The sequence below is a fragment of the Argentina silus genome, assembly GCF_951799395.1.
Source record: "Argentina silus genome assembly, chromosome: 8".
Taxonomy (NCBI): domain Eukaryota; kingdom Metazoa; phylum Chordata; class Actinopteri; order Argentiniformes; family Argentinidae; genus Argentina; species Argentina silus.
In genome coordinates this window covers 20,356,912-20,371,189 of record NC_139662.1, presented here as the reverse complement: position 1 = coordinate 20,371,189, position 14,278 = coordinate 20,356,912, and the positions used below count along the sequence as shown (strand labels likewise).

The 14,278-nt window shown below is 43.5% G+C and overlaps 1 protein-coding gene across 2 annotated transcripts; it reads right to left on the bottom strand.

The window, feature by feature from the left end:
* Positions 1-561: 561 nt before the first annotated feature.
* Positions 562-12,694, bottom strand: syn2a (synapsin IIa; the record flags this gene model as incomplete). Of its 2 annotated transcripts, none has more annotated exons than XM_083674965.1 (11): positions 562-696; positions 930-1,067; positions 1,345-1,447; positions 1,756-1,830; positions 2,043-2,185; positions 2,547-2,609; positions 2,821-2,910; positions 3,184-3,340; positions 3,656-3,747; positions 3,894-3,951; positions 12,351-12,694. In XM_083674965.1, 11 exons carry the CDS (start codon positions 12,692-12,694, stop codon positions 562-564), a joined length of 1,398 nt encoding a protein of 465 aa, XP_083531091.1. The 2 variants fall into 2 exon arrangements, with proteins under 2 accessions (XP_083531091.1, XP_083531092.1); XM_083674966.1 differs by having other exon boundaries at positions 936-1,067.
* Between the last annotated feature and the right edge of the window lie 1,584 nt (positions 12,695-14,278).

Genomic DNA, 14,278 nt, shown 5'->3' with positions numbered 1-14,278 from the left:
ATACAGTTACCTGCCTTTGTATCAATCATGCAAAACAAAAATAAATATCTATTTAGTACATGTATGAAAATAACCACCACTACAGGCACCCACATATACATATTGACATATACACAAACGTCAAACTGCACGACAATCCACAGTTTGAACAATATCTAAAAATACACACCAAAATGAAAAACAAAAAGGGGGGATAGGGGGGGGGGGCAAATAATGATAGTGACTGGATCAAACACGTGGCACACAGCAGCACTGGACTCAGTGTAGGCACAATCTGCTATTTACACCGTCAAACAGCCCCAAAGAAAAACCACAGATACAGAGAAACAGAGGCGACCGTTACAAGCACACAAATCAACAGGGACAGTACATGTTGACACTGCATAGAGGAAAACACAGTCCAGACCAGCACTCAACTGTGCCAGGCTAACGTCAACGAGATTTCAGACCATCTCCCTACACCCCTCCCCCTCCCCTCCCTCCCTCCCTCCTCTGCGGTTGTGGTCAGCCAATGTACGTCATTGTTAGTAATATATCTAGACTTCCCCACTGGTGGGTGACTCAGTTGGCCTGGACTGGTTTTGAACCCACTGCAACGCCATTACAGTCGAGAATGTACTGCAGACAACCTTGTGGCGGGCGCCCTGCGCCGTTCTTAGCGGGCTCAGCCAAGCCAGTATCCTTCTGGCCGCCGCTCTGTAAAGACACAACAGTAGTGATACTCCCAGTCGCATCCTAGCGTAATATCCATATAGCACAGTTATGTTACAGAATACACAGTTATTACAGAGTAATCTAATATTAACTTGTATTATTTACCCAAACTGGCTTCACGATATTACACTAAATGCAAGTGGAACCTCTGAAACACGTCCTACCTGTATGTTTCGTGTTCAGTGGTGTGTGTGCTGTACCGTACTGTGCTGTACCTGTGATGGCTGAATGGTGGTGGGTCTCTTGGGGGAGTTTGCAGGTGCCTGGTTCATTTTGGCCAGCACCATGTCAGAAATGAGCTGCCTGTCCTCTGCCTGATGATCTCCCACCAGGGCCATGGAGGAGCCCACCACCTGAGTCACACGGGGCGTGATTATTACAAGAGGGAGAGAACTCTGACGCAGCAGAGAACGGCTCTGCGGTTTGTCTCTGTGTCACATTCAGTTGGGAAGGGCACACAAAAATCGCTTGGTGAAATGTTGGTGTTGTCGCAGGCAATGCTAGTGCTTTCTGTGAAATATATAAATGCAGTTAATCATATCATGTGTGTTGAAGTACAGCCCTCTCTGATCACAGTCAAATGTTTGATAATCAGCTCATAATCAGCTCATAATCAAGCACATACTGTACCTCAGTGATGTAATCTTTCCCATCTTTCCCGTGAATGGCTTTGACAGCACAGATATCCAGCCCCCCAAAGATCTCTGAGCAGGTATCAACCCAAAGCTTGTACCTACACGGTCAGGACAAAACAAACATGTTGCAATGTAGGGCAGCACGCTTGGCATTTCACTGTGGAGTTTCTCAACGTTTTTTTGTTTGTTTGTTTAGCAATTGTGTAGAATTGAGACGGGACATGCTCCTACATGGTAACTGGCATCATAACAGAGATTTGATTAACTACCCTTCAATTGTTTCATAATTAGGTACACAAAATCTAATTGACTTTCCTAACGAGACAGGCATTGTCTTGTATTGTCTTGTCTTTGTCTTGTCCTCTTACTAATGAACAGACTGCCAGCATTGTTGCTATTCTTGTACCTGTCAGTCATGGCCACTTGTTCAAGCATGGCTGAGCCTGTGTTGGTCTTCCAGTTGCCAGAGATTGAGGTCCTCCTGAAAAACATGAGACATTAGTTTAGTCATAGGATGTCCTTGTTTGAGTTGAATCCAAGTATCTCTGTTAATTCAGCCATAAATACTACATGAGATCAGTTGTCTAGATCATATCAATTACTGGAATAAGAAAAATCCATAATAAGGAGGAATTCAAAAATATTTCAGATGCTATTTTAGATAATCATGCTAAAAATATGAATAATACATACATGTAAACTTTGTAGTCATTCCCAATTTTCTGGATTCTGATGTCGTACTTGGAGTCTATGAGGGGCTCTGTGGTAGTGTAGGTTTGAGTGAGAGCCACAACACTGGCGATGTCCTGGAACTTACTGTGGTTGTCCACCTTCACCTAGGCACAACAAAGACACAGAGGAAACCAAAATACAAGATTAGTTTCAGCACCATTCTTTCCCTGTTAAAGTGATAAATGGTTCTCTCAAATGACCAGGTCACCACCAATCAGCGAAACATACTGTACAAGAAGCCTATTCTCTATAGTATTTGAATATATTTACATTTACATTTACATCTATGGCATTTAGCAGACGCCTTTATCCAAAGTGACTTACAACAAATACATTTGTTTAAGTAAGTGAATCATCTATCTCATCATTAGATAAAGTGATCAATGCTCGGACCAGGGACCATAGGCAGTCAAAATGCTAGAAGAAGGAGGGACATTAGTTTATATATATATGAAACATTCTTACCTTTCCCACGCCTGAGTGGGCGTGCCCAATTTTCACAACTACAGGAAATGTTGGCATGGTTACCTGGGTGAGAAAACATGTAAAGTTACTTGTTTTATGATTGGTTTCATGCTGCTGCACAAGAAAGCAAACAAGGCAAGGGAAGTTAGTCCTAGATAGAGAGCCTTTGTTTTTTTACATCACATGATTCACGTCATGAGTCAATGTGACCTTTCCAGTAGGTACAATGACATCATACATTCCTGAGAAAGTGAGAAAATAGTCAAGGTCTTACCATTTCCTTGTAGTTGGGGTAAAAGGTCTGCTCAATCAGAGGAAATTTCTCTGCTCCCAGCTTCCTGTAGGTGCTTATTAGCTGGGCAAACTGGGGACAAACAAAGGCCTGTCATCCACACCTCCCAGCTACAGTACAGCCCTACTAATAAGAGTTGGTACGACCCACATAGTTGGAATTAAGATAGGAGGCAACATACGGAAGGAAGAGGAATCGATTTCTACCAATGTTTATCCATGAAAGGCTACCCTTTACTATCATTATCATCCATCTTGCAGTTCCACTGCCTCAACCCCCGGCTAATAACAGTACTGTATTGTAGTGCCTGATGTACTGTTGGTAGTCAATATATTGTGTGCGTACCGCCCAGGGCTTGTCACACAGGTTATAAATGGAGTCGAGGGAGTTGATACTGGGGATGCCCCCGTACTGCAGGCCGATGACCAGGTTACGGAAGTCCTCATTCTGGGTCATACTGAAGGCATGTTGGCGGATGAGGACAAAGTCAGGCTTGATTGACCTGTGAGAAAGGTGAATACAGGCGTTGGTTTAGAGACATGACGTGTTGACGTCAACATGCAATGACAACTGTAGAAAAACATCTATTGTGGATGCTGTCTTCTCCCAGGTTACTGGAGAAGGGATAATGATTTGACATGACTCTGGTGGGTCCCTCTCTTGTATGTGTGTGTGTGAGTGTGTGTGCATGTGTGCGTGTGTGTGTGTGTGTGTGTGTGTGTGTGTGTGTGTGTGTGTGTGTATGCGTGTGTGTGTGCGTGTGTGTGCGTGTGTGCGTGCGTGCGTGTGTGTGTGTGTGTGTGTGTGCGTGCCTCACCTGATCACCTTGGTACCATTCCTCAGAACCTGCATGTCCACATTGCAGGTTCCGTTGGCATGAGCCACAACATTGATCTCACTGAATTCAGCCTGAAGGGGAAGAAAAACAGACAGATCCATCTGAGAATACAAATGGCCAGAATAGAGCACAGATCCATATTGTGTTGCTAGGCAGACAACTCTGTCCAGGAGAGGTGTCAATAGTAACTCAGTGAGGACGGCTTAACGATGTTTACCTGTTCCACTTTGATGTCGTAATCTCCATGCACCTTCTTCCCTCTGAATAGCTTAGCCCTAGGCAACGGAGAAATACAATGAATTCATTAACCTTTTCTGCACATCATCATCATAAATAACACAGATCCTTTTCCTATTGATTCATTGTGAATGTGTTCCTCTGCTTTTCACTACCCATCAATTTACAACCACCAACAACATGGGTCAATATTCAATAAGATACACTCGATTGGCTTTAATAGCACCAGTATGGATTTAATGGCGCAAACAAATGAATCATAATCCTTTATTTACTGTACACTTCCACACGATTACCGATATACAGTATGCTCTGTCTTGAGTCTAGAGGCACATTCCCTTCAGATAAACAGAAACATGGGCAAGGTAAATATGTGTAATTGATAGCAGTAGTCATGGTAGTGAGATATTTACTCCCTGCTCACTTTTATTTGCTGAAATCAGTTTATTCTCATATCATGACTTGTTCCCTCCAAGCAGTGCCATGCCACCTAGTGGATCTTTGGTGAAGTGCAATTCAGTCACATGCCCACTGAACAAGATTCATTTCACAAATTCATAAAATGGCTGAAATGGTCTTGGTTGTTATTTGTGAAATAGTACAACAATAACCCTGGCCGCATAATGGCCTCTGTGAGAGATTGTAACTGGTCGTTAGGTGGATGCGATGGGAGAGGGAAAGTGAGGTTCACCAATGAGGGCACTTAATGAACTAACTGACCTGAGCCAAACCGAGTCAGCGGCCCATTAAAAGCATTGCTTTGCCTTTCTCTTGTGTTGCCATGGTGCTGCTGTTAGCAATTAACTATATCAAGCTTTCAAACGCCCGCAATTCAGTTGGCATGGTATTGTAGAAAACTACAGATTTATATGGCAAATTCTTCTCCTATGGTGCTGTCCAAGATACAATGAAACTTTCAATGCACAACTTACTAAACAGGCTTTCAATGGTGGAAACTATGTATAGAAACGGCACAGAGCACTGATGTCTAGACAAATTGTACAGCTTGAGGAATTCTTCCGATATATTCCCTGCTTGTTTGTTTCACGGCGTCACCGTTTGTCAAACATCTCGTATGGAGGACCGGTTAAATAATTCATGACTGATCTCATTTGAGTGTGGGAGTTATCTGTCTGTGGAGGAAAACAACTGGCTGAATATGAGTCACAGCCCCGGCATCACAGTGGGAATGAGAAGCCTCGATATCTGTGTGATTAATGCTTTCTGTCTATAGATACCGTCGGTGCAGCCGGTCCGAGGCATAACTAACACAGAAGCAGTGACAACGCTAGAAATGTAAAATGGGTCAAGGTGGGTTTAGGAAATAGTTTCATCATCACGACTGTCTCTTAGATTCAGTTCCTACTGTTCCGTTTATTTCTCTTCACCATGTACGGTGTGGCTGCCGGAGGGTGCACTGTACTGTGTATGAAGCAAATGATATTGTAGCCCCAATTTGTGACTAGACGTACTACTTTTTACATTTAGATGTCAACAACATCCAAATGTAAAGAGTAGTACGTCTAGTCACACATTGGGGCTACGGATATTGCAGCAATCTAACGCTTGATCGTTATTTCCTCTAATTGGCCTGACAATAACACATGATCGTACCTTTTCTGTATTGCATGGGCTATATAGCTCTAGTCCATGAGTATTAGTCTATGTTTCATTATTGATAAATTCACTGGCTGTCTCAGAATAGAGTCATCGGGTAATTCATAGAGATCCATGTAAAATTCCTGCCAAATTACCCGCGCTCAGAGTGCCACAGCACCCGGCAGATGCTGTGGCACTTTCTTTGTCTTTCTATTTTTTTGTTTGTCTTTTTTTTTTTTTTTTTTTACATTTTGCACCGTTCCCATAGTGATGAGCCCAGTTGGAGATAGGAGTGCTCGATAAAAATTCTAATGAAGGTTGAGGATGGTCAAAGAGGGCTGTACTAATGAATCACAGCCTCTCTCGGTAGATGAGCTGGGTGCCTCTCTGATTGCCAATATGTTGCATTATAGCTGGGAGAGCTGTTATTGTTGCTATCCACTCTAATCTTATGAATTAAACACCACCATTTAAATGAGCAATGTGTAATGTGAAACATTTTTAAGAAAACCAATGGTGCATTTAAATGTCTTGTAATTACAGTCCTCCTCATATTAAAATGATTCATTTACAAACCTGAGCCAGAGCACTCAAGAAAGAGAGAGGGAGAGAGCGAGAGAGAGAGAAAGAAAGAAAGAAAGAAAGAGAGAGAGAGAGAGCATGACAGCAAATATTGGAGAGAATACAATAACTTCTGTAAATCACCAAGGACATGGAGGGCTAAATTAAAGACATGATTTGGAGTAGAGTCTGAAGGCATCTGTTGATCATTACTGAGTAATGAAAACACATTGGTATGCAAATTGCAGATTGACGGAGCAGGTTATGATGGAGAGACACTAGCCCAGAGGCTTTAATTTCATGCTTGAATATCGGGACAATTCAGATGAAGTCGACCACTAGAAGTATCCTCTAAAACGTAGGCTGTGTTTCAGTAAGTGAGAGATGAATTAGAGATTAGCTGGACAGGTTTGTGAGGATGGGGGGGGGTTTGCATCAGCTGAATACTGATATGTATGAATTCTCAATTCCATTTCTGAGTATTAACAAGGCGGAAAAAAGACATTAGCGGAAACAACTTTCCATTCTTCATTTCCATTCTTCTTTTCCATGAATCAATAGAACGCTCAGTAGGCCTACAGCATAAGCTGTGACATCGACTCTACGACACTGACAGTGACTGACTGGTTGCCATCTCTGCCTCTCCACTTTAATTTCCACTGCGGAGAGAAAGAGGCCCGAAAAAAAACCCTCTGACATTTTGTCTGATAAGTGAGACGGCTACGTGTCTGTTCTCCCTGTCAGCAGCGTGATTTATCACACAGCACTCCTGTCAAATGACACACCCCTTCAAGTGATTGACAGGTTCCTCTAACGAATGAAAAGACGACACTAAAGCAAGAGGTGATGGGCACTTGAACCTCCTATAGGCCTGTGTTTATTACTGTCAGGAAGTGACTGCCTGTCTCATCACAGCTTCTACACAGACCTCTAATCTTCTAAAAAGGGGGCGGTTCCAACAGTAGCCCAACCCATCTCACCGTGCAAGTGATTTCTCAAGAGGCTCCCTTACCATACCACACACAGTATACAGCACTTCTTACGCAATAGTTACTTCATGGGGCCTACACCGTTCTTTGCATTGTATCTACACAATCAACGCAGAGCCACTAGACAATATGCAATGTTAAAGCTGCTTGAAAGCCTGCCGACCTAAGGGACATTGCATCTCTAAAAGGGAGCAAGCTGACAAAGGGCAAAGAGGGAATATGAGTGCTGTTTTGTCCCCTGTTTCCTTTCAAGGGAAGACTGGAGTAAGAGAGCAGATAGTGAGTGAGGGCTGTCCCAGTTATTTCAGAAATGTCTGACCCAGAAAACACCTTTACTGTATAGGCCTCTCTAGAGCAACACAGTCAAAACCCATCTATCCTCCCGCTGACACCACAGCACTATGGGGCCTCGGCATATTTCTTTGACAAGGGAATAACAGTATATGGAGAACTGCAGCAATGTCAAATGGCGCGTCTGAACTGACGCACGGAGACCTGAGGTCAGTCTCGGAGCCGGGATGGCTGGTAAGAGGACAGCCTGATTTATGTGGTTGCACATTGGGAGAATGAACAACAGTGGCTGATGGTCATGTCGTGCCCTCTCATGCGCTCAGGACTCAACAGAGGACACAAACGCTAGAACATCATCAAGGCCACATACGGCCACATACACTTTATTAGGTACACCTTGCTAGTACTGGGTTAGGGTTAGGGTTAGGGTTCAAGGTTCGACGTGTTGTGCATTCAGAGATGGTCTTCTGCATACCTTTTTTGTAACGAGTGGTTATTTGAGTTACTGTTGCCTTTCTACCATCACGAACCAGTCTGGCCATTCTCCTCTGACCTCTGGCATCAACAAGGCATTTTCGCCCAGAGAACTGCCGCTCACTGGATATTTTCTCTTTTTCTGACCATTCTCTGTAAACCCAAGAGATGGTTATGCGTGAAAATCCCAGTAGATCAGCAGTTTCTGAAATACTCAGACCAGCCCATCTGGCACCAACAACCATGCCACGTTCAAAGTCACTTAAATCACCTTTCTTCCCCATTCTGATGCTCGGTTTGAACTTCAGCAGGTCGTCTTGACCATGTCTACATGCCTAAATGCATTGAGTTGCTGCCATGTGATTGGCTGATTAGATATTTACATTACCGAGCAGTTGAACAGGTGTACCTAATAAAGTGTAAATACAGGTGTCATTCTCACGGAAAATGACATTTGAAATAATTGACCTATTCTGGAGCAATTATCCCTCGTTGTCCTTTCATTAAAACAGTATGATTGTGATTACACTAATGGAGGTATGATTTGACAAGCTGTGGTAGTCTGCGATCAACATGGTTACCATGTATGCCACTACTGTTTCTCAGTTTCTAGCGAGTTGCTTTGTTTAGTGCTCCTTAGCAACCACTAATCAACATTCTCCCATTAAGAGAACAGGACAAAGGGGCTGAAAAGAAAGGCTTTTTAAATGCCAGTATACTGACAATACCAATGTGCAGCGACTGTCAGCAGCACAATCCTCAGTCATCCATTATGTAAATACATAAAAGCATAAACTCTGAAATCATCTATAATGTTACCACACTGTTAGAGAACGGCGCCATTGTCAACATGACACCAGTGCTCGTGGCGAAGTTCTCTGCTGGTAGTGAGTCTGGAGAATTCCTGTCTGATTCCATTTTACATGTAGTGTCTGTCCTAAGGGCTTGTCAGAGCCTGTCTCTATCTCCTGCAGGGCAGAAAAGTGATCTAAAAACCCAGACCCTCCAACAACCCCTGAAACACAACACACAACCCCTGGCTTAGAGTTCATAGGGGTGATGTCACATGAGATGGCATGGCCAAAGGAAACTTGAAAGGCAAAATAAGAAGACACAGAGACCAATAAGGGTAGCTCATAGAAGAGGCCTAAAGTGTTTTAAGAGCAATAAAATCTGATAACTCTTGACTCAGGCTAATAGACTATTGAGTGACTCAGTTTGATCTTGTCTATATCTGCAATTATGCTTTTCAAGGTGATTTCAGGTTAATTTTTTATGACACAAAAGACGAATCAACAGTACAGATGGACTGATCAAGATCAGTTACAGAGCACTGAAGGAACCGCAAACATACACACTGAATAAACCAACAGTGATAAAGTCTGTCCTTATGACATACCACCACAAGCTAAAAGGCCAATGAATAATGATAAAATCAATGAAGCAATGAAACTGGGGCAGAACTCTCCCCTCTTGCATTCAGTCTGACGTGTTAGTGTGTGCCACACTCCCACATTTTGTAAAAGGTGACAGGGGCCTCTGATTTACTAATTTTGCAGACCCAGCGGAGGCCATTCCTCATTCCATTGAGCCCGTCCTCCGATCTCTACCTCCCCAGTCTACCTCCCCTGTTGGAGACCCATGAAAAATAGATGTGTTTCTCTGCGAGAGGCGGCCTGCCTGAGAGACGGGGCAGTGGGTTTCTGTGGCTCGACTAAGTGGTGGAAATCTGAAACAGGGGAAGAGCTAATGGCAGCAGGACAGACCCCACTAACCGGGCTGGGGAGGGGAGAAACCACAGCTGACGGTCTATGGGACATTAGAAAGGGTTTGAGAGCAAGAAATCACTTTGAAGTTTTCCCCAGTAGCTATTTACAATGTTTGAGACAGCTTGTTCAAAACCGACACTGAGATTTTAATGGTGTGTGAAAGGTTAACACTTTCAGGACTATTGACATTTAGATGGATTCCTTGGTTTGGGTGTTCTGTATTATGTTGTACTCAATTGGAAAATACATCAGTAAAAAACTAGATTCTTTTCACATATTGCCCTTCATTCCTATTCATCCTGGAACACTCTACAAAAGATTTGAAAGTTAGAGAATCTAGTGTCCTTGCCTGTTTTTAAGACTGTGATCAATGAAAATGTCCTTGGTAGCTGCAGTTGTTTTGAATCCTCAAATACATTGGTAACTTGTAACAATTGTCTTTTACGTGTATTTGTATCTCTGTAACATTTTAAGTACATGCTAGTATCTCCCTGCTTTGCCTTCTTGCCAGGTCACCAAAAGAGGTTTCTAACTTCAATGGGTCACTGGTTAAATAAAAACAATTAAAAATAAAGAAATGATCACCAATACCTTGGCATATAAGGAATTTGTCCTTATATTTCTAAACAGGGAAACCCTTAACGCTCTGCTGTTGTAAATGTGAAACAGAAAGAGAGCTTGGGTTTCTCTCAACCATGGCAGCATTTCAGCTAACTTGAGTATGATCTTATTAGCATTGATCCGGGGGTTTCTATTCTCTACTGGGCTCCCTTACTCATGATCAAACTAGACAGTGCAAGCACAGTGCTCATTAATGTTTCTATGTGTAATACTATTTATTGTACTGCTCACTTTATCTTCACACTTATTTTACACCACTTTGTCTTTACACTCATTTTATACGTATTTCCTTATTGTGTTATTTTTTCTCTCACTTTGATATTTCACTGCACTGTTGAGCGGTACAGTAGCTTGCTGTAAGAAGGTAATTGCACTGTTAACACCCTGCTGTGTCCTGTGTGTGCGGTGAATACACTTTGATTTGATTTGTTAAATAGGAAACCCAAATGATGCCATACACCAATATAACAGGCTAATCTGTCCACCGTGCCTGTGCTTTTATATACAGTGGCAGGCATTTTCATGATGAAATGCAACATCCACATCCACAAAGACGTACCATATTAACCTTCACATGCCGCTCTAAGCAACATGTCACCCATGCACCAGGTGTCCTTCAGGCTAAGACTCTCTCTGCCAGTATACTATCATTTTGTATACTGTGTTTACAAATGTCTGAGGGGACTCTGCAAGTAACCATCTACACTCAATAAGCTTGAAAGATTGATACTAGGAGATAACATGAGCATTACATAATTACCATGGCCTACTTACAAAAGTAACATAAATAAAAGATAAACAGGATATGTGATTCAATGAAGGAGGGTGTCTGGCTACTGTTGCTGTGCAGACATTTATGTAACTATTTATGTAACTGAGTCTGCCATGGACAGGTAGCAATACATTAAGTGATAAGAGTGATAACTGTCTCACTTCCATACAGTATAAGCAAAAACTCTCTGCCAGCCGCCAAAAACACTGCAGTTGCTCAAATCTACACAACATTTAGAGAAAGAAGCTTGCTTTAAGCTACCTCGAAGTAAGAGAGCCCCCAGATACCTGACTGTCACTGTCAGTGTTGTGCAAATCCCCTAATATATGCCGGCTCTCTGGATTCATGTCGTGATCTGCTAACCTCCTCCTCAGCAGACGACTGTGCACTAAGAGAAGTAGTTTAGGGATATAGAGCGCGTACTATAGCTGCTGATCATGTTCTACACCATTTCTTTCAAGTGCTGCTACTTGTCACTGTGATCCATGAATGTAGCCTAATGGTGCTGTGTTATGTGTTGCAGTGGCTGTAATGATTCGCTGTAATGGTGGTAGTGGTTGTGGGGTGGTCATGTGACATCTCACATGGATCCTATCATTGAGTGGGAGGGAAACCTCATTGAGGAATGGAAGGCACTGCAGTTTTTACTCCATAGAGAAAACACACATGCATTTCCCTACTCACTGGCTGTTGAATATTCATGAGCTGTTTTTTCTAGAATGATGCAAAGCCATGTTATGATGCACTATGCTTGGTCCTTCTAATCCATTCAATGATTATTTATTGTATTCAGTTGCACAGGTTGTTGACATTCCTTGAAATATAAAAAAGCTGTAGCACCAAATTATAGTACAATAGTCGATAGTCTGCAATAACCATCAAAAACAACAACTACCATTTTCTGTCATTAAATACACGTCAAATGGGACATACCCTAACCCTATAACTGCATGAGCCATGTACACGTGAGAGGGGACCCATAGAAAATATTCCATGATGGTGTAGCCTGCTGTAATATCATTAGCACGGTGAGTCAGTGGACCTGATTTCCTCTTACTGTCTCTGTGTTTTGTCATTAGACTGAGATGCACAATCAGACTACAGCAGCTGCAGCCTGATCAAATCTGCAGAGCTCGAGATGGATGTCAGACCTGTTAGCTGACAGTTTGTTTAACCTTTGCTTTACCACCAGGTTCAACTGGGGGCTCTTCGTTTACGAGAATAGCAAATCTCTTACACGAGAACGATCTGTTGGCTCAGATGGAACAACAGTACACACAACACACAACACACAACACACATGAATTATTCAAGTCACCACACATACACTGTGTACAGCAACACACAGCAGGTTTCCTCACCATTCCTGCTGTGGTTCATCGATGACAAGAAGGATCTTGAACTTCTTGGATGTCGTGACCGGGGTCTGCTCCACCAGCCCTGCTGAGGCAGCTGTCTGCTTCACCACGTTGGTGATGGAGCTGAAGAAGCCTGCTCCGGTGGACTGCACTGGCTGCTGGGGTTTCCTCTCCGGGGCAGGGGAGGTGGCAGGTGGCGTAGCTGCAGTAGGCCCAGTGGTAGGAGACTTGGCCGGGGCTGTAGGAGGAGGCTGACTGGGGTCAGGCCTCTGGAGGTCTGTCATGTAGCCGTTGGGCAGGTTCGAGATGAAGCTACTGTCGGAGAGACGCCGGCGCAGGTAGTTCATGGCTGCAGCAGAGAGAGAGAGAGAGAGACAGAGAGAACTGAAAGATCAACGAAGGGCAAGATCTGAAGAGTACGGAGGGGGACGGAGGGGCCACGGGATGTCACAGGAGGGTCGGTTTAATTTGCAGAAGATTCCACTTCCCAGTGTGTAGCAGGTCAAGGCTTAGTTCTTCATGCAATTCCCAGCGAATGTGTTCCCTCCCAGCTCAGCGGTGCATCCTCAGAGCTCCCTCTCTGTGGCAGTGACGCTCTCCTCTCCCCTCAGCCAATCGTCTGCCTCTTTGCTGCCCTGAACGACTGCAAGAGATGCTCACGCTCTCTCTCTCTCTGCCTCTCCTCCTCCTCCTCCTCCTCCCCCTCCTGCTCCTCTCCTCCCTACTCCCCCTCACTGGTATCGTATTCGTGCCTGTTTCTTCCACCCCTCCCCCACTATTTACCGCCTCACAAGCGTCACGTCTTTTTCGTGCTACTGCAATGAAAAAAAAAAAGGGAAAAAAGGAGAGGGGTTTCCAATGGAAATGCACTGGGTAACATTGAGGAAACCTCCACCACTGCTTGCCCCTCTCTCCCCCTCCCCCTCCCCCTCCCCATCTCTCTCTCTCTCTCTCTCTGAACTTATGTTGCCTCTCTGCCTGTGTATAATACAGCTATGGGGAGACAGAAAATGGCTGTTTGGGCTTGTGTCAGTGTGCAGTGCGCTTGGCAGGAGAGCCGAGCGTCAGCGGCGATCTCCTGGGACACCATTGTATGCTGTTAACCCCCTCGCTCACGTGAACCAGTGATTGATATACACTCACACCCCTGTAAATCTGCTGATTTTAAACATGGGGTCAAAGGAAAGCCCCAGCAGTCATTCTAACTAATGAGAAGATTTCCAACGGTGATTCAGTAGACACTGACCAATCTATACTATTGCACTCTACCAACACACTCTGTCATAGCATGTGGGTGTGTAGATGTTAGCATAACACACCCTAGGGACTCTGCTGCATACAGATGAATGACATCACCTTATTACCACTTAGGCTAATTTCTAATTTCCCGCTAGGCTACTTTTCACAAAGACATAACCTATAATGCATTTTCTAATTGCTATGGCTTCAACTGAGGATCAAAATATGAATTTTCTAATGGGGCCAGCTAGTCTAATAAATCTACATTACATCGAAATCTGTGTAGTGTTTTCTGTAGATTATCCCTCCCTTAGTGTGTTACATGTAAGAGGCAGGATCAAGCCTATATTCTCATGAGTGAGAAACATAGACCTCCATAGCGCTCCATAACACTAGGGGGCAGTTAGAAATATTGCAGTACATCAATATGATGTAGACAAGAGGCTGCAAAGGGACTCAACCCTAATGAGATATTACATTTTTTCAGACATAACTAGAAAGCTAGAAAGTGTATGCATGACTAAGAAAGACTGGGTGCTTGTCTTTTGTTTTAACAGCCAGTTAATGTTAAATGCCTTACTGTCTCTCATGCTACTGTAAGCTGTGCATATTTCCTGCCCTTTTCATATTAGATTAACATTCTCTCCCAGATCTATCTTCAATATTTTAACCAAATTACAGTGTCTACACCT